Below are 18642 nucleotides of genomic sequence, written 5' to 3' on the forward strand. Positions count from 1 at the left end.
GTCTAAGCCGTGGGCGTATTTCTTACACAGCTTTAGCTGAGTCATAATCTCAGACAGAATACAACGCAAGCGTTATGGCTCATGGACTTGCTGGTTTATTTGCTGCTTTGATTTCTTTAAAGTGGTAGTCCGTGTACAGCACATTTTCCGCCTATGTCCATTCCCCAGTACACTTGGAGCAGTCCGGAAAACACTGCCATTACTGCCATTCATGTGCGCTGTAGACAGCCTCTCATCATGAAAAGATAGTTATTGAACCTGCGGTGTCTGGAAACTAGTCAAGAAATACTAGTGGTCGAAACCGGAGACAGTTGAGAATGCGTGCGGGGCAGGCTTCCCTAGCTTCCTGTGGAATATGGCTGACTGCACTGCTTCGTCAAGCCCTTTGGGGAGTTAAAACGCACTATAGAAAACTAATTCTTTAGATGTAGCCCACCTTCTGTAGAACCCAGTGTGTACATACATCGTTACAGCCACCAGCCCAAGCAAGGCACATGCGATCGCCATCCTTGCTGCTTCCTAGTCTTCGGCTGTATTGGCTATACATTTTGTTATTGCTTAGTAGCCACAGTGCTTGATCATCTGATTTGTAAAAGCAACAAAGCTTTTGAGGGTTTGCGACCCGTCTTCCAGCGGAACAGAGTGTAACAAGCGGGATCTGGGGCCTGACTGCATGTCCAGCTGCTGTTTCTTTCCTCCAGCAGGTTAAAACTTCCGAATCGGCGTTTAGAGTATTTCCTTATTGCATCTGTGGTTCCCGTAAGGGCTTGAGAAAAGCATAAGAACGACTGAACAAGGGAGTGCCGCTGGAACTTCACGCAGCTCTGGGTCTGCCCTGCTTCTTTTTCTTCTGCATGACATTCTCCACCTTAGAATGACCCTGCTGTCTACTCTTCAGGGCCTCCTTAGAGGTCCTTCTCTTCGCATGCGGCGCATCAGCCCGTCTTCCTGAAGCTGCTGCTCAGCAGCAGACTTCCTGCTGCGCGTCCATCGTTCTTTTGCTGCTATAGCAACAAAGAGAGCACCTTTGGAGCAAGACTACCCATTTCAGCAGCTTTACTGCCTCCGGAGGTCTCCAAACGCCCTCACGCTTGCTTGTCTTTCCCTGCACCCCTACCGAAGTCGCCAGTGCTGTACAGCCCTCTCAAGGGACAATCACCGTCGTCTTCAGCAGCAGGAGGAAACCAGTGGCAACAAGACGCGTAAACACACTGTTGTTGATAGAGGTTGAGCAGTGCGAACAGTAGCTCGACTGAAAGCAGTTGTTGCATCATCAACAGCAGCAACAGCCTCAACGGCAACCTTCGTAGTAGCGGCAAAAGCAACGAAGCAGCAGCATAGCAGAAGGACTAGCAGTAGCGGAAACAACAAAAGCCGCATCATTGGGGGCAGCAGCTGCAATCTTTGTCTGTGTTCGGCGCCTCGAGCGTGAGACCCGAGGTGAGACTAGTACAGCACCTGCTCTTTTTATCTTGTAGAATGGGACAAGCGCGCTTATGGCCTGTTCGAGTGTACCACTTTTTGTGACTGAGTTCTTGAGCCCCACAAGCTAAGCTACTATAACGAAGACAACGGGATAGCCGAAAAGCAAAATAGTGTAATTTGGTTTTTCGTGTACAGACTAAATTCTGAAGGAACACCGTTCAGTGGCTGGTTGAGTACTGAATACAGGCAGCTTGTACGTTTTACATATTGTCGAGAACTCCAATTTGTTATTTGGTTGTCAATCCTGCAGAAAGGATAATTAATGGGCGAAAAGTAACTTCCCCATCGCTGCTGCTGCTGCGCATGTATGCGGGACCTTGAGCCAACTGCAGCCAGTTTGGGCGCTGCTCGTCATTTGCCTACGCCTCGGGTTTCAACCTGTCTGCGCATGTTGAAGATGAAGTAGGCTTTTCTAGTAATTTTAAAATATTTCGACTGCCTGCCTACGTTGTTCGAAACACGTTATTTCTGTCTGCTCCATCATCGAATATTCTGGGCCTTTCCCGTTTGTTGTACCGTTGAGTTGCTGCCTTTGTTCTGTTCTAGCTTTCGTTTTTGCGGCGCTACTTCTCTGTCCATCTATTGTTTTCTGTGTTCCTTTGGCTTCTGTTGGTATTTGTGCGTGGCGTTTCTGTGCGTGCCTTTTTTACCTATCAACGTGTAGCTGCTTGTGTGTTAATGCATCTTGCTTCTGCTGCGACTGCATTACTTGCAGACCGAGGCTCCCTTGCTTTCTGCACCTTACGTCTCAAACTTTTAATGGTTACCATTGAATTTGTTCCTGTGGACGTTTCAGACTCTTTCAGTCAATGCGACGGCGCATCTCGTCGAGGGACAGTTTCTCTCGCAGCGGCTCACAACAGTCAGAGAAACATCAGCCGCAGCAACAACAGCAGAACCCGGAGACCACACAGCAACAGGACTCCACATCACTCACAGCAGCAGCTGCAGCGTCAGGTGTAGGCGCAGCAGGCAAGGGCGATTGTCCTCCTGCCGTCTTTAGCTCCACTGGAAGGAATGGCACGCGAGATCATTTCTTACAGGCAGACAGTCTCAAAAACCAAGAAGTAGACATTTCTCGGTGTGCATGCTTTTATTTGTCCTACCACTTTGTGACGTGCTGTTTATGAAAGCCTCTGTGGCCTTCGCATGACATCCTTGCTTGCAACGCATGAATGCTTTTTTGCACGATATAGTGCGTCTGTATGCCAAAGACTTTGTGCTTTTTTCTCTTGCCGCGTCTCCCCTCCATCATTCCTGCCCTTTTCCGAATCTATTTTTTCGGCGTGTCTTTGTTTTGTTTTTCTGCCTCTGTCGCCCCCGTGCATCTATCCGTATACATATATATATTCCTATTTTCACTACAGTATCGCCGTGTTTTGCTTGTGCACAGCTTATTTTTGCTTGCGTGCTGCCTGCGCAGTGACGGCGCAGACGCTAGCAACAACAGCGTCAGAGCGTTGCTGTTAGGCAGGCCGCCTCAGGCGCGTGCTCCCTGTCCATTTCCCTCTGACTTGCTGCCTCTTATGGAGGCCCCGGTAGCCGAGAGGCCGGAGCTGTTTCGGAAGAAGCTTGCAGTACGTTTTCTGATGGATCCCGTTCCCTGCTGTCTCTCTTCGTCCCCTTGTTCTTTCTCAGTCAGCTCTTTGTCCCCGTAGACACTTAGGGGCGCCTTACGCATGCCTGGATTGAAATGTGCATGCCCCTTAAAGTGCGTGCCGCGTTCCCTGGGAGGGAATGTCAAGGCGTTGAGGCATGTACTACGACTACAGGCATGCTGCATCGTTTACGATTTTGAATCGCCGGATTTCGCGAGAGATAAAGACTTGAAGAAGCAGGCCCTCGTGGAGATAGTCGAGTCAGCAGCGACCCTGTGTTCCCCCTTGCTGCAGTTGTTTTCTTGCAGAATATTGTCCAAAGCGCGAATGCACCTGAGGTGTAAACTTTTTTTGCGGCGTTTTTCGGTTTGTGGCTGCTGGGACCATGGCTTCGTCATTATCTGTCTTTGGTCTTACTGGGTGTACACTGGGAGCCAGCCGCTTTCTGTTGTATTGTGGGGACGCATACTCGTGCTCAAAGGCTTTCTTTTGCTTGCAGCTGATATGCATGCATTGGTGCCTGTTCTCGTGTGTCACAGGTACGTGAATAGCACTCGTCACTGCTTCTCAGAGCAGGTGCTGCAGGACGTGATGGACATGGTTTCCGCGAATATATTTAGGCCTTTGCCGCCATCACAGCACAGAGGGGCTGCGCTATTGGAAGCTGAAGAGGACGAGCCGCAGCTCGACAGCTCTTGGCCGCACATCCAGATTGTTTATGAATTCTTCCTTAGATTTATCGTTTCAAACGACGTCAGCGCCAAACTCGCGAAAAAGTTTATAGACCATCAGTTTGTCCTCAAGGTACTTCCCACGTAGTTCAGAGGTTTTATCAGACCAGTTGATATATGAATGGTTAAACAAGTGCACAATTGAATCGACTAGTCAAGGCAGCTGCTTTTTTTTCGCATCTGGCTGCGTAGGTCTTCCTTGCATGCCATTCTTTTGTTGCTTGCGTTTTTATTTCTTTTAAGTTTCTAGAGCTTTTCAGCTCAGAAGATCCTCGTGAGAGGGACTATTTAAAAACAATCCTTCACAGAATATACGGCAAGATAATGGCCTTAAGGTATGCTTCGTCTTTAGCTCAGGGGGCCTTCGCACCCGGTTCTATTATGCATGTATACACGCATGTGTGCATTCACTCAGCCGCATATTTATTTAGCTCGATTTTCAATAATTTTCACATTTTGATTTGTATGGCGTTTTTGTGACCTATGCACTGGTTGAAGAACAAAGCGATGAGCGTTGCCCTTGCTGAATTTTTGTCAGTGTGCTTTTTCGGTCTGATTGTTTTTGCTCATTTTGCCTTTCTTTTCGATCCCTGGCAAGGCAGGGAGACCAACACTGAAGGCGCACTTTAGATCTTTTGAGGAGTCTCTTTTCGTCTTTTTATGTGTCGCTTTCTGTGCGTTGTTCTCTGTTGTAGATGTTTTTGTTTTCCGTGTTTCTCGCTGCCGTTTGCACTGCCCAGCGGATTTTTTGGCGTGTATTTTTTCTCATCTCCGCTTTTTGTTGTGCGTCACACTTGCCTGTTTGCAGGTTTTTCGTGCGCAAGAGCATCCAGCAGGTTTTCCACCGCTTTGTGAATGAGCAAGAGTCTCCCAATGGCATTTCAGAGCTCCTTGAAATTCTTGGCAGGTACCTTTTGTGGCTGTTGAAACTACCCATAATTGTGCCGTGCATTTATTCACTTCCTTCCCCTTGGGAGCACTTCCCTCTCCCCTGGTCCTGGTTTCGTAGTTTTATGGGTCTGCTTCTGTGCACAAGTGCATCATTTTGCGTTCCTCAGTCCCAACGCACCTTCTGTTTTAATGCACGAGCGTGCAGCTTAGATCGGCAATGGTGTGCGGACTATGTGTGCTTGGTTGTTTAGCTGCGCAAATACTCATGTAAAAAGCCGCTTGCTAGGTATAGATACACGGACATGGACACGTATTGGATTTTGCTTGGTTTGCAAATATGGATTTTTATTAAGTGCCTACGAAGACAGTGTGCGTGTGCGTGTTCGGGGCAGGGAATGCTCCTCTGTGTACGGCGCACCTAGCTCCGTTGCTCAGTACACCGACCCTCTGGTACCACCTTTCATACAAGCGGCATGTACTTGTTGATGTGTACTTTATCTCCAAACCTTCCTTACGTTGTTTCTTTCAGCGTCATAAATGGATTTGCAGTTCCCCTCAAGGCTGAGCACAAGCTCTTTCTCGAACGCGTACTGCTGCCGCTTCACAAGGCGAGGTCTCTCGGGGCTTTCCACAAACAGCTCACTTATTGCATGGAGCAGTATGTTTAGGCCGATACATACCATTATGAACTGCGATGTGGACGCGTGCACTGTTGTTGTACTGCATGCGAGACTGAACTGCGGACTTGGGGAATCAGAATAATTGATTCTAGTTTTGAATGGCAGTTTTCTGTAGACTTTTGTCCTGCTTTAGTGGCGTATGCTTCTACTTTTGTAAGTTTCGGCCCGTGTTTCCACGTGATTTCTTGTCTGTCTTTTTTTTGTGTCTCCATGGTTACTTTCTGCCTGAAACCGTGGTGTGTCGGCTCTTTCCCCTTGAGAGCTTGACGTTACCTGTTCTCTCGTCTCTGTCTGTTTCATCCTCCATCGTTACCCTGCGTTGTTTTCTCTGTGCTTACATCAGCTGCATCGAGGCATAACAGGGGGAACAATGGGATGCCTGCCTTTGCCGCTTCTTCGTCCCCGTCTCTCCTGTCTGCCTCTTTTCTGCTTTGTATTTGCTTGCATTTTGATATATATACAGTGGAGACGCTTTTCCTCGCCACTTTCCGCTTTCCATTCTGTGTTTCCCTGAGTTTGCCTTTTAGGTATGTTGCAAAGGAGAGCCGTGTGGCGGTGCCAATTATATTAGGGATGGTCCGTTTCTGGCCGGCGTGCAACGCTCCAAAAGTTGTGCTGTTTCTCAACGAACTAGAGCACGTGAGCAGTGGGTTAGTTGAGGAGCTCGTGCATCATTTGCAGTATACACGAACACAAGCTCTCAGATCTTTAGGCCGCCTCGTCGAGCCTATGCCTTTGCTTAGAACGCTTGGTTTGCGTATACTTGGTGACTGCTGGATGCGTAGTAGAGATGTCGCAGCTTTTTAACTTGTCTGGGGTGTGGTGTCTTTGTCTTGGATATGCAAATGCCGGGGATATCTGAGGTCGTGTGCTTGTGCTGGTGTAGCTGTCTGACCGTGCGTCAGGACTGCGAGCGTAGTTTCTCTACACAATGCATGAGTCCTGCTGCTGCTGCATGCTGCAGGTTTTACAGGAGACTCAGCTGCCTGAGTTCCAGGAAGTAATGCTGCCTCTCTTTACTCGCTTGGCGGAGTGCATTCAATCGCCTAACTTTTTGGTCGCTGAGCGTGTCTTGTTTCTGTGGAATAATGAAAAAATCGTCCGACTGATAAACCTGAATAGGCCGGTACGTTTAAAGAAGTTCGTTTGGGGTTGAAAATTCTCTTTAGATAGATGAAGGTTGATGCACAGGGAGAACTGCAGGAAGCAGAAATGTGCAGAACTGTCGTAGGCTAGCAACAGATTGCATTGCAAAAAGATCAACAGTTAGAGAAGTCCATTGAAAATCTGTCCCGGCAGCTGCTCGCTGCTGCAGCCGTTATGCTGCAGAACACAGCCGCAGAAAGAAGGAAGGCAAAGGATTTAGCTGGGAGGCCGAACTGAGACTGGCATTTCTTCATACCGTCAATCGTATCTGCATGTTGACAGTTGCCATTGCTTCTACTGCTGCTCTTGCTGCAGGAGCTTTTTCCAATAATAATAGGAGCTTTGTTTCGGAGCTCACAGCAGCATTGGAGTGTGACAGTGCACACTCTGACGTACAATGTTTCTAAACTTCTGGCCCAGGCTGATACGGCTCTCTTTGATGAGTGCTCCAACAGATTTGTGGCTGAGGAGAAGCGGTGAGCAGATTCCTAGTGATACTTCCTCACGCTAAAGATAACTTTTACACGGTGAATGAGTTTACGTTCAAGTGCTGTGCAGCAATTATATCCCGCTGCATTGAAGCCGTAGATGCGCAGGAATCCTGGCACATGCCTATAGTTAAGGCAGAGTGCCCGCCATTATTCTCTGTAAACTGCTGCTGCCCTTGTTGCTTCGGTGCAGCCGAAAAGAACAGGAAGAAGAAAGGGCCCAGCGATGGGCGGAGCTGGAAGCAGCAGCAGCAGCGGCTAAGGGCGGTTGGAGGGTAACTACAGACGGCGAAGATCAGAAGACAGTACCCGCGCACTGACATATTATTGCACGTGATTGTCGGCCATGTGGCCTTTTGTTGTATCTGATAGGACCGCCGCAGTCCTCACACTGCGGTAGGCGGGTCACGCTCAAGCCCCATGCTGCTTTCTCTGGCGTACAGAAAGGCAAATTTTTGTAGACGAGGACCCCGCAATCAATTTTGCTCCGGAGGTCTCAATAAGCCTGAAAACCTTACACTGTTGCAGTTGGGGCCGCCCACCCGACCCTCTTTCTCTCAGAGACGGGCTGAATTCAACAGACGCAGATACGATGAACTTTGGTCACTGCAGCAGCAGCTGGGTGGCGCTACAAACCTTCTGCAGGGCCCACCAGACGGCCAGCGGACCTCGAGCGAATCACACAAGAACCGCTTTATATCTGGTGTTTTGTGAAGTAGAACATGTGTGTTGATGCGAGCGTTCAACACGCATCGGCGGTGGACGGCGTTTGGAGACTGCAGTAAGGTGGGCGTGCTAGTGCATTCGGGTCTGCGTGTGTTTGTATGTGGGTGCTTTCAGTGGAGAAGGCCCACTGTACTTTGTGCCTCGTATATTCGCCTCGTTTCCTTTTTGCACCACCAGAGGGGAGGGACATAAAATAAATGCGGAACAGAGGGTTCAGCTGCAGCCGCAGTCGCTTTTTGCGCAAGAATGCTGCCTGAAGATTAGCGTGAAGGATATTTGTAGGAGTATTGTGCGAAAATAGTCTCATCGCTAGGTCTTTCACAGGGCAGGCAACATGCCGGCTTCAACATGGATACGACGGGCGCTGTGCATTATTATAGCGGCAGCCTATCTAGAGCATACACAAGTTTAACATAATACACTCCTGCCACGTAGTTACTTTAGGGAGGTCACAAGGATGACAAGTATTGATGTATTCATAGATATGCGGCCGACTACGCACGCTGCACATTCTGTAATAACTGCGCTTGGGTAGCTATCATTAATACCAGTGTTCTCCATTCGGAAAGCCGTCTAAAGCAGCTTACAGGAGGACGAAAAAATGCAGTTGCGTCGTCAGGACACCCGCCTTGAGCGAGGCGAGCAAAAAGTCCTACGCCACTGTTTTATTTCCTTGAGAAGACCTTGTGAATGACCTTTTACGTAACGACCTCCGGACTCGAAATGTTGGTACTTCAGGAGTGTTGTAAGGTATTGGTGGCTTCTGAGTCCACAAACGTATAGTTGTACTCACTGCAGCTCCAGTTGCTGCTGCAGCAAGCGCAGTAAGCGGCATCGTTGTTGCAGCCTTATGCCCCTTTCGAGTTGCTCTTCCGCTTCACAACTCGTCAGCACTGATGCCTTTCGCTGCTGCCTGCAGCAGTTTAACCGCATCCTCTCTGCTGGCTCACTTCGGGGAACAGGAGTGGGAGCAGATGTAGCAGTAGCTGCGACAGGTGCAGCGGACACTGGTGAAGCAGACCGATTCTGACTCCGCTCCTGTCTGTTGGTACCGACGCATTCCGTCGTGTCCCGGGTTGCCGAGGGCATCCTGCTTTCCTGATGTTCTGCAACACGAAGGACTCTATGTTCCTTGGAGCAGCAAGAGCTGCTGCTGCTGCTGCTGCTGCGCTTGCCGTGACCGGCCCACTTTCTTCCTCTACGCTTTTGGTCTTTCTTCCTCTCCTTCCTATGCTCCGCATTTTGCTGGTCTATGTGAACGTCCGCCTTCTGCCTTGCGCGCTGTTGTCCCGTGTTGCGGCTCGTTCTCCTGTTTTTGCTACCCTGGCTGGCGCGGCTGCCTTGGTGGCTCTTCTGTGCCTCTTGCCCGTGGCGACGGCTTCGAGCAGAAGACTGGATTGCTGCCGTGAGTATTTGCAGCAGTTCGCGACCTAAAGCCTCCTGGCGGTGTTGTGCCTGAGAATGACTTGACTGTTGACCTGCTTCTCCTGCTGCTGTTGCTCCTGGGTGAACAGAAATGCCAGCAGACAGGTCTAGAAGCTGCCTGCACTGATCCGGCTGCATTTGCTCTGCACGCTGCTCCGGTGTCTGTTGGTACACAGTGGGTTGGGCTTGCGAATACCTGTGGTGCTGCTGCACCTGATGATGCTGCAGTAGCAGCTGCTGTTGCAGGCAGCCTACACACGTCACTGGCGCTGCAACGGCAAAGGTAGAGGCGCCGCAAGGAGTCTGTAGGCAACAGTTCTTGCAGTTTGTGCTGCGGCTGCTGCTGGTTGCACGGGGCTGCTGCGTGCAGTTTTGTGTGCACGAACGCAGCGGGGGCGACTTTTCACAGTTAGTAGATCCCGTTGGTGCTGAATTCAATGAAACCGCTACCACCGCAGTAGGACCGAAAGCAAGTTGATCACCAGAGGGCTCGTCTACAGAGGAACAAGCCATAGCGGCACGAGTGGCAGCATCTGTGGCACCAGGAGCGTCTTCCAAAGTAGCTTGGGCTGGTGCCGCAGCAGCAGAAGCACCTCCTGCAGCGCACGGAGGTAATGCAAGCGTAGGTACAGCTGCACTTCTAGATGAAGCACCACCCTCAGTAGGCGGGGCAGCACACAGTGCCGTGACAGTAGGCACCGTAGTATGAGTATCAGCCGATGCGCTGCGAGGATATACTGCCGTGGTTGCAGATGCAGTGATTGTGGCAGCACAACTGGTTTGCGCCGTTCCTGAGTCCATCCTTTCCAGCACAGCCGGCTGCCTTACTGCAGCTGATGCCTCAGCACCAGGTACAGCTCGTGCCGCAGCAGCAGAATTACCTCCTGCAGCGCAAGAAGGTACTGCAAGCGTCGGAACAGTTACTGTTTCAGAGGGAGCAGCACTCTCAGTAGGCACAGTAGCAAGGATTGCCGTAACAGAAGTAGGCACTGCAGTATGCGAATCAGCCGCAGCGGTGGAAGGGCTTGTTGCCCCATTGGCACTTGCAGTAACAGCAACAGCACAACTGGCTCGCGCTTCTCCCAAGTCCATCGATTCCAACACAGTCGGCCGCCTTACAGCAATGGAAGCCACGGAGCCATTAGCAATCGCTGCATCACCTTTAACGCTTGCGTCATTTGTGGCAGCTTCTGCTGCTGCACATTTAGCTGCTTCGGCACTTGCTTCTAAACCCGACTCACAAACAGATGGGTCGTTAGGTAATTTTGCTGAGGCTGTTGCTCCAGCAGCAGCTTCTGACATCGCGCTCATTGTTGATTGCCTCTTTGCTGCTGCGTTTGTTTCTGCTGCGGCTACATGTCCCGTTGCAGCTTCTTCTAACATTGTTGCTGCTGCTGGATATGCTTCTACAGTGTCAGTACCTCCTTGTTCTAGCGGACTAGCTAATCTGGATGACGGCTGCCGCTGCTGGTCCCGGTGCTGCTGCGGTTGCTGCTGCTCAATGCGTCCTTGTGCGTTTTTCTGCTCTGCACCTTCCAGTGTCCGATTCTCAGTGGCACTATCACCCATCTGCTGCTGAAGATGCTGCAGCGGCTCTTGAGAGCCAGTCGCTGCAGTTGTTGCTTCCTTTGGACTTCCAAGGGGTCCTTCTGGTGTCATCCACGCCAGCTGCTGTTGCTGCATCTCTTTCAGCGGATCATTTCTCTGCGTGTCATGCATTTGCTGCTGCGCTGCTGCGGGTGCTCCCTCAATTCCCTGAATTCGCTGGCGCATCGACTTGAGATACGGCGACGCCGCCCTGCCTTTGTTGTGCTGCTGTTGCTGCTGCTGGTGTGGAGATCCTTCCTGCTGCGGACAGCGTCGCAGTTGCTTTGCGTAACTGGAGTGGTCTGGGGGTTGTTGCGGCTTCTGCTGCTCTTGATGCTGCTGCACGTATTCTGGCGACGCTCGACTGCACGTACCTTCATCTTCGCTGCTATATTCTGGGCATACCTGCTGCAGCTGCTGTCGTAGCTGCTGTTGCTGCAGTTGCTGCCGATTAGGCGAAGCATCGACCGTGAATTCCGAAGAAGAGACTGGGCAGCAAGATGAGTCAGGTGATAGGCGGAAGAGAAGGCTGTCACTAAGGGGAAGTGTTTTCCCTTGTGCTGCAGCATCTGCTGTTTCTGCGGCTGCCACTCTTGAATCAGCAGCAGCCCAACTGGCATCAAGTTTAGGAAGTGGGGATTGGCTTGCAGCTTTCCAAGCTGCCACCTGCTTTTTGGAAATGTGCAGAGTACGTTTCAATCGTTTCTCCGCCAGCTGCTGCTGTTGCTGCTGTTGCTGCCGCTGAAGTGGTTCGTTCTCGTGGACGGCGCCTACGCCAGAATGCTCAAGGGCGCTGACGGTAAGACTTGGGAGCCACTGGCGGCCTGGAAAAGATGTCATTAACCCTAAACTAAGTTTCTCCTGGTCTTCCTCTCGCTGCTGCTGTTCCCGCTGCTGCTGCTGCTGTTGCCCGCTGGTGTCCTCTTCCTCTGCAGCAGAGCACGACTGCGTGGCCTCCTCCTGTTCCTGTGAGCAGCATAGTGGTCGACCTGAGTCCCATGAAAAAGGAGCTCCGCTACAAGGCCCTGAAGCTGCTCTTCGCCAACCATACGAAGAAAGACGCGTACTGCAGCAATAGTGGCACCTGCTGCTGCCGCTGCTGCTGAGAAATCCTAAACGCTGTTTGATGCGGGCTATGACCTCCTCAGGCTTCGAGCGCAAAATAAACTCTTTATCTTCCGGATTGACGGCAACAGGCTCGTGGACAATTTGCGCCCAACGTTTTTTTCCTGTTGCCTCTGCTGGTCTTGATCTTGGTCTGATATTGAAGGCAGGTGTCTGGAAAGGAGTGCACGCGGAAACACACAAGTGTTGGGGAAGATCGGCCAGGTCAGAAGACTCATCCTCAACGATAAGCTGCGGAGGCATCAGCGCAGCAAAAAATACAGCAGCGCCGATGCAGTAACAATTCAAAAGGCGCATAAGCGCAGGGGCAGCAGGACGGTAAATGTGTCTGAACCTTCAGAATTAGACTACAGTAACGAAACGAAGTTGCTGTGGTTCCGTTCGTCAATTACCGCTGAAGAATAGTTTAGCCACTGGCTAATCAGCGAGTCTCCCATGCTACTACAATTTTCGCTGGGAGTAGTTTGCAGCAGCTGGTCGTCGAAAAGCTGTTGATTTGCAGGCAACAGTGTCTGTAAAGTGGCAAAACGCAAAAGCGTAGTAATGTCTACATTAAACCTACCCTGTCCTCCTGCCTTTTCCCGATTTTTCCTGCTGCGGTAGCAGCTGAAAAACAGGAACAAGACGCATTGTTGGTTCTACCTACTGCTTATCGGGGTTCTGCTGCTGCAGCAGAAAGAGGAAAGAGACTTATTGTTGGTTTTACCTTATGAGCCGGATTCGGCAGGAGTGACTTGGGCTCGATTAGACTGTTACGAAGGGCTGCCGACTCCTTTTTCCTTCTCACCTGTCCGCAGTTACTGCTGGTGTTGCTGCTGCTGTGATTGCTGCTGCTGCTGCGATCTCTTATCTTTATCGCGCCGCGGTTAAGTTTCCTGCTGCGTCCTATCCGCTTGCCCTCATCACCCAAGGCAGTCGCATCAGCGAAATGCCTATGATTATATTCTCCGCCGATGCTGCCGCTGCTCCTGCCTCTGATGCTGCTATTGCTGCTGCTGTAGTGAAGTACTTTCGTGGCAGTACTGCGCCTCCTTGAGTGCGCCTTGCTGGTCCTCTGTCTGGAGTTGCTCGCTCTGGTTTTGCCCTTTATTCCCTGCGTCCGGCTGACACTGCTGTTCCGCAATGTTCTGCAGATACTCTGCCATTCTCTCGAGTCGCTGCCGTTGCTGGCTTCATCGTTGCTGCTGCTACTTTCAATGCTGCTAAATCGAGCTGCGACATGCCTCCGTACACGAGAGAGGACTCTACTGATTATACGCTGCGGAGTGTCACCGCCAAGTATGCTTTGACGCCTTTCTCTGCTTTCACTGCTGTCGCTGCTGTCCGTTTTCCGCTGTTGCGTTGCTTTCCTCCCTGTTTCTGCGGCAACGGCTTCTGTTACAGGTGTTGTTGCTGATCGCAGGACCTCACGTACTGATGCCATTCTCTCCGCTGCTGCTGTGACTCCCCCACTTCGGCCCTCACGTCTAGAGCAGGTGATCACGCGGGAAAATTGCGCAGTTTGAATGCATTCAATTTCTTTTGCTGAAGGGAGTGCTCTTGCTTCTGTCGTAGAAGCTTGAGTTGTGCTCGTTGCCTCCAGCACTGCAACATGCCCCGCTGGAGTCACCACTCCACGCGAAGGTACCGCCCGTCTGCCTTCTATTACTAGCGACAAGCCTGCACTGGCTGTGTCTCCGCTTTGCCGTAATGGGTTTCGCTGCTTGCTGTCCCGCTGCCTCGAAGCATACCTGCGGTGTCGTTGTGCAAAGTCGTTGCGCGCCTCTACACGCCGCGCTGTCTGCGCTGTTGTATTGTCTTTGCCACCGCTCTCGCCATAGAATGCCGTGCGACGAATGTACAAATTTGGGGCTTCCCTGTTCCTGCCCTTGCTGCTGCTGATGCCGTGGTCCTGGGCTACTGAGGCTGCAACTGCAGGAAGGACGTATACCGACTGGCCACGGTAACTCATTTTCAGCCGAAGCTGTTGCCTCCTTTGCCGCTCAGAAAGCGGCAAAGATGCGCATTCAAAAGCGGGTTACTCCTTTTTATCCGCATGCCCCTTCCGTATTATGCGTGCTCTTGCTTTTGCTGCTGCTGGCAATTGGGTTTTACAGGTGCGAAGCACCAGGGCTGTCTCCTAAAGAATACTTGTTCTTCGCTCAAACTGCGACCACAGTCCTTACAAATTTAGCGGAAATCACGCGTGACGTTCCAATGTTACCCGCTGTTGCAGCAAGCTGAAACCTGCTGTGAATGCATAAGCAGCACTCCGCCGCCAACGCAGCAGCTTGTTACTTCTTCGCGTGTTCTGGCGAAAGTGTAACAATGAATACTCTGAGAGTGGGCCTGGCAAATAAGACCGTATATAGCACGAAGCAAGAGCTTACCAACACCTAGAAGAATTGTCCTATCGCCTGCAGGGAGGGACACAGTGCTCCGAATTTCATCAGTTACTGGCCATTGTATTTCTCACTAGTTCACCCCACCACAAAAATTGGAGTCACCTTTTCGCTGCTGTTGCTGCACTGACCATATTGGAAATCGCGATTGCCTCACGTGGCAGCCAAGAGGGAAGGGGGGTGGTGTGGTCAGTGGCCGTTGATGGATCATTGAATCCGAAGACTGAAAAACGTGTGCCCCTGGCCTGCAAGATTTGAAATTAAAACAGATACGAGAGTGGTCATGGGCAAAAAGTCAGGGTGGATAGTTGTTTCGATTAGATGAACTAAACACGGAGGTCAAAGTGCCAGGGCCCTAGCAAGTCGGAGGGGCTGCAGCCGACGGGTCCGGCTTCTCTGCCGCCCTGCGATGAAGTTGTAAAAGTATTCATAGGCTCAGCAGAATTTTTGTGATTAAAAACGGAACAGAAGCGGCGGATCCAAGAATGCTCTGGTGTCTGATCATTTACTGAACTCACCAGCGGCGTCGGCGTTGGACGTCAAGATTAACATGGAATTGACGTTGAGGACCTACCTAAACTGCCCATACTATACATTACAGCCAATCAAGTGAAGCGCAGATCATCGGAAGCTGCGAATGCTAGTAATTCTCTCCTGCGTAGACTGGTGAGGCTGCGTGTGCCGGGGTTTTAGGTACGGATGAAGAGCCACGAAATGCTAACTAATTATCCCTTCGTCGTCTCCTCGTAGCCATTGCTGCTTGGCCCTTAGTCCTCTTATCGTAACCACCTCTGCTTCTCTATCTTTTGGCGGGGGAAAATGGCCGGGCTGCCCTTGCCGCAGTGAGCCGCCCTTAGCCTCTTTCCGTATCCATCGGGGTCAGCCAACCCCGGACACAGATATTTTCAAGCGTAATGTAGCACTATGAGAACGCAAAATAGGCTTTGGTTCGCAGCCAATGCTAATTAAGTGCCCTCAGCTCTACGGTGATGCTCATTATGCAAAAAGTATGCTCACTGAATAGCGCCCTAAGCCTGTGGCTAAACCCTTTTTTTGAACATTTCACGCATCTAGGCGGACAATATTTCTCAGTTCCAGAAAGAGAATGGACCAGAATACTTAGCTTTTCCAGCAGTTGTTGCCAAAGTATCTGGAGCACCTGAAGTGCTTGCAGCCCCTGAAGGCGTCATATTGTATAAAGACCGGTAAATCACATTGAAGCACAAGCTTTTCCCTTGGCACTCTGAAGAAAAAAACGCCGGTTGCTTTATATTTTGAGCCGTCTTCTAATGACCTGTGCGGCTTTCGCTGCGCATACAAGGAAAATGCAGGTCGCTTAATACTTGTAGCGACAAAACGGTGTGCATCTCGCCCACCTGAAACAAATTGGAACCCGCAAAAGGCGCCTTTCTGTCAAGTTAATGGACTGAAATCATAATTTGTAGCACTTGTGATTGATAAACGTACAGAGCCCTTGGCGCCGTGGTAACGTAGGTACGAGTTGCCTTATCCTGGTGCTCCTTAACTTTCCTGTTCCCCCTGGGAGCACCAACAGAGCTACCAGCATAGACACTGAGCGTATTGCTCACAAATGAATCCATTGGATCCAGCGCACTCACTGGGTTGTCCGTGATATGCGAAATATGATACCAATATTCATATGAAGACTAGTTCTTTTGAACACCCGATCAAGTGTACAAGAACACACCAGCGCGACGATTACACCTTTCCGCGTTCGCTTCCCACATTGTCACAACATAACGCAGAAGATTGCATTGAAGCACGCGTATTAGGGCAGTGAAAAGCTGCACATGGAATTTCTTGGACAGCTCGTAGCCATGGCTGCGCAAAATCCCTCAAGCCGTGCCCGGCCCTCGTATTCAAATAGCGAGTGACAAATTTACACGCCTGCAAACCTGCCCGCTACCATCACCAATTTTTCTCATATAAATGACTAGAAGAGCAAAACTCTGTTCGCTCGCACAAACCACAGGCCGAAGCATGTTCGTTACGCCTAAACTTTCTGCTTCAGCTGCATTGTGCTTTCCTTTGCTCTTATCTTTGATGCTCCGTTCTCTGGTTATCGCAGAAAAGCAACAAGTCACGGTAGATGACATTAACGAACGGGGCAAAGGCAAGCTCATATCTTACCGTGAATGCCTGCTTTCAAGCGCTCCCTGTGGCCACCTAGTCACTATGCTGCAAACTTGACAGCCCTCCTTATCAAATATTCAATGTAGCCCCATTGCTTGTATCGCCTTGCTTACGGACGCAAATTTGGTGATGCAAGGCGTGCGACTGCCGCTCCGATACCATGATATGATCTAACAGACAAAGCAAAGACATATATTTTGTCACTTTGGTGGGGACGGCAAAATTTTCCACTGTTGGGAGCAGCCACAATATTAAACGATGCAACGTACATCCTTCAACTGGTAACAGGGGCGCATGGGGTTTCCGTTTTGAGTCGCAGGCTTCCAGCATAAAACTCGCAAGTGGGTTTCAACACAATGCTTACCAGAGTGACTACTAATTAGAAATTCACTCTTTACAGTTTTCAGTGCACATCTGTCCAGCAGCAGGGGTGGTGTGTCACAAGCAATTTCTGTAGCATCAAGAGAAAGTGTCTTAATGGATCAACCATAGGAGGACCACGCTCAGTTCGATGTGTAGCTGAAAAAGCGGGTCTCTTAATGCCAAAAGGCAAGCATATGTTGGACCAAGATTTCTCTGGTCTACAAAATTTAACGACGACAGACGCGTAGACTCCAAGCATACGTTCCAATGCTCGGTAGGCATTTCAACTCAAAACTCGCAAAATAAACATTCTGTGCGTTCTCTCACCAATGCTCTACTCTCTATCACGAAAAGATCAGCAAGACAGGATTGTAACTGAGTGTTCAGGGTTGGGGAAATAGGGTCAGTACAAGTATGGCACGAGCCATTTGTCAATGCACGGCATGCGCCTTGCACGATGATGAATACTGAGACCTAGGGAAGCCGTCTGCTGTATAATGCGCATCAGAAAGGAAAAGGTGTCGCCAACGCAGCCGAACACACCAGCGCTACTTTCTGAAGTATTCCATACTGCAGATACACGCCAGGCAGCAAGCCTCTGCGCTATTGCGAGATCGGCCTGGGTCATGGTATCTCGTCAGGACTAAGAGCTACTACGCTGTGACCGTCGGAAGTGCTTCATCCCACTTACAAGCTATAGTGACAAAGCCACTCCCTTTACACAAGCTTTCTGTAGCTAAATTGAGGTTACTTTTGAGAAAAGTCAGCTCACGGACGCGGGCGACCAGTGAAAAGTCAGTGTAAGACAATTCTTGAAAGGATCTGAAAACTAAAGTCTTAGATGCCTTCTGGTATTGTAGCTCGCGCTGAAGCCGCATGCCTCCAGTCGGTTGCTCGCTTCTGAGTGGCATGGAAGAATATCCACAGCTTTTGTCTTGTCGCCAAGCGCAATGCTGCCCTTTGTGATCATGGCGTGAATGAGCTGCCTGTCTAAGACAAAAGCTGTGGATATTCGTCTATGCCACTCAGAAGCGAGCAACCGACGATAGACATGCGGCTTCAGCGCGAGCTACAATACCAGAAGGCATTTAAGACTTCAGTTTTCAGATCCTTTTAAGAATTGTCTTGCAATGACTTTCCCGCAAAAAGCTGGTCCGCATCTACCTGCTTAATAGCAAGTGCTTTTACATCTTTACATGCTGATCTGGAAGCAGGAGCTGTTAAAGCGGAAATGCGTTGCCAGCGTGCACGCGAGATGTTTGATGTATAGTTTAGTGCATTTGATGCCACGTACTCGCTTCACGGCCATTACCATTTTGCAAAGTGTAACTTTCCTTATTGAGAACTTAGAGTATGGAGGATGTATTCAGACAGCATAGCCTCTAGAGTGCTGTAGGCCGCAGCTTTCCAACTCTTATTCAACGGCAACATTCTTGGCCTTGATACGAATGAAACTGCTACTGATGCGACAAGGCACCTCTCGCCAACGATTTTTTTCCGCTGAACTTAAGCGTACACTACCCAACAAAACGTGAATGGCAGAATTCAGGCATAATTACATTTTTCAGCGGTTGCAAGCTACAATAAATAGGACAATAAGTCCGAAGATACATGCTACACTGCCAACTTGAAGATGTCCAGGGGAACATAGCGAGGTATCGTCATGCCCGAGAAAAGGCCAGCGGAACAGCTCAGAGCTCTCACCTGGCACACACACGCATATTTATACATTTGTAGCGTTAGAAAGCGTGAGCCTCACCTTCTTGAGTGTTGAAAGTGCTTACACTTGTGCATATAACTAATGTGCATAGCGCAGGACATTTGGGACTGCCCATAATCATTCGTGTGACTTTGTTTTGGAT

The 18642-nt window shown here is 50.2% G+C and overlaps 2 protein-coding genes across 2 annotated transcripts; one reads left to right on the forward strand and one right to left on the reverse strand.

The window, feature by feature from the left end:
- Positions 1-2294: 2294 nt before the first annotated feature.
- On the forward strand, positions 2295-7339 carry ENH_00080820 (serine/threonine protein phosphatase 2A B56 delta subunit, putative; the record flags this gene model as incomplete). Its single annotated transcript, XM_013583267.1, has 11 exons — positions 2295-2566; positions 2909-3062; positions 3258-3343; positions 3623-3887; positions 4058-4149; positions 4623-4721; positions 5235-5363; positions 5913-6024; positions 6350-6511; positions 6847-7007; positions 7213-7339. 11 exons carry the CDS (start codon positions 2295-2297, stop codon positions 7337-7339), a joined length of 1659 nt encoding a protein of 552 aa, XP_013438721.1.
- Positions 7340-8534: 1195 nt separating this feature from the next.
- On the reverse strand, positions 8535-13833 carry ENH_00080830 (hypothetical protein, conserved; the record flags this gene model as incomplete). The annotated part of the gene is made up of 3 exons (XM_013583268.1): positions 8535-12113; positions 12275-12394; positions 12589-13833. The coding sequence occupies 3 exons, from the start codon at positions 13831-13833 to the stop codon at positions 8535-8537; spliced, it is 4944 nt and encodes a 1647-aa protein (XP_013438722.1).
- Between the last annotated feature and the right edge of the window lie 4809 nt (positions 13834-18642).

This window comes from Eimeria necatrix, genomic scaffold, assembly GCF_000499385.1.
Source record: "Eimeria necatrix Houghton genomic scaffold, Enh_scaff87, whole genome shotgun sequence".
NCBI lineage: Eukaryota > Apicomplexa > Conoidasida > Eucoccidiorida > Eimeriidae > Eimeria > Eimeria necatrix.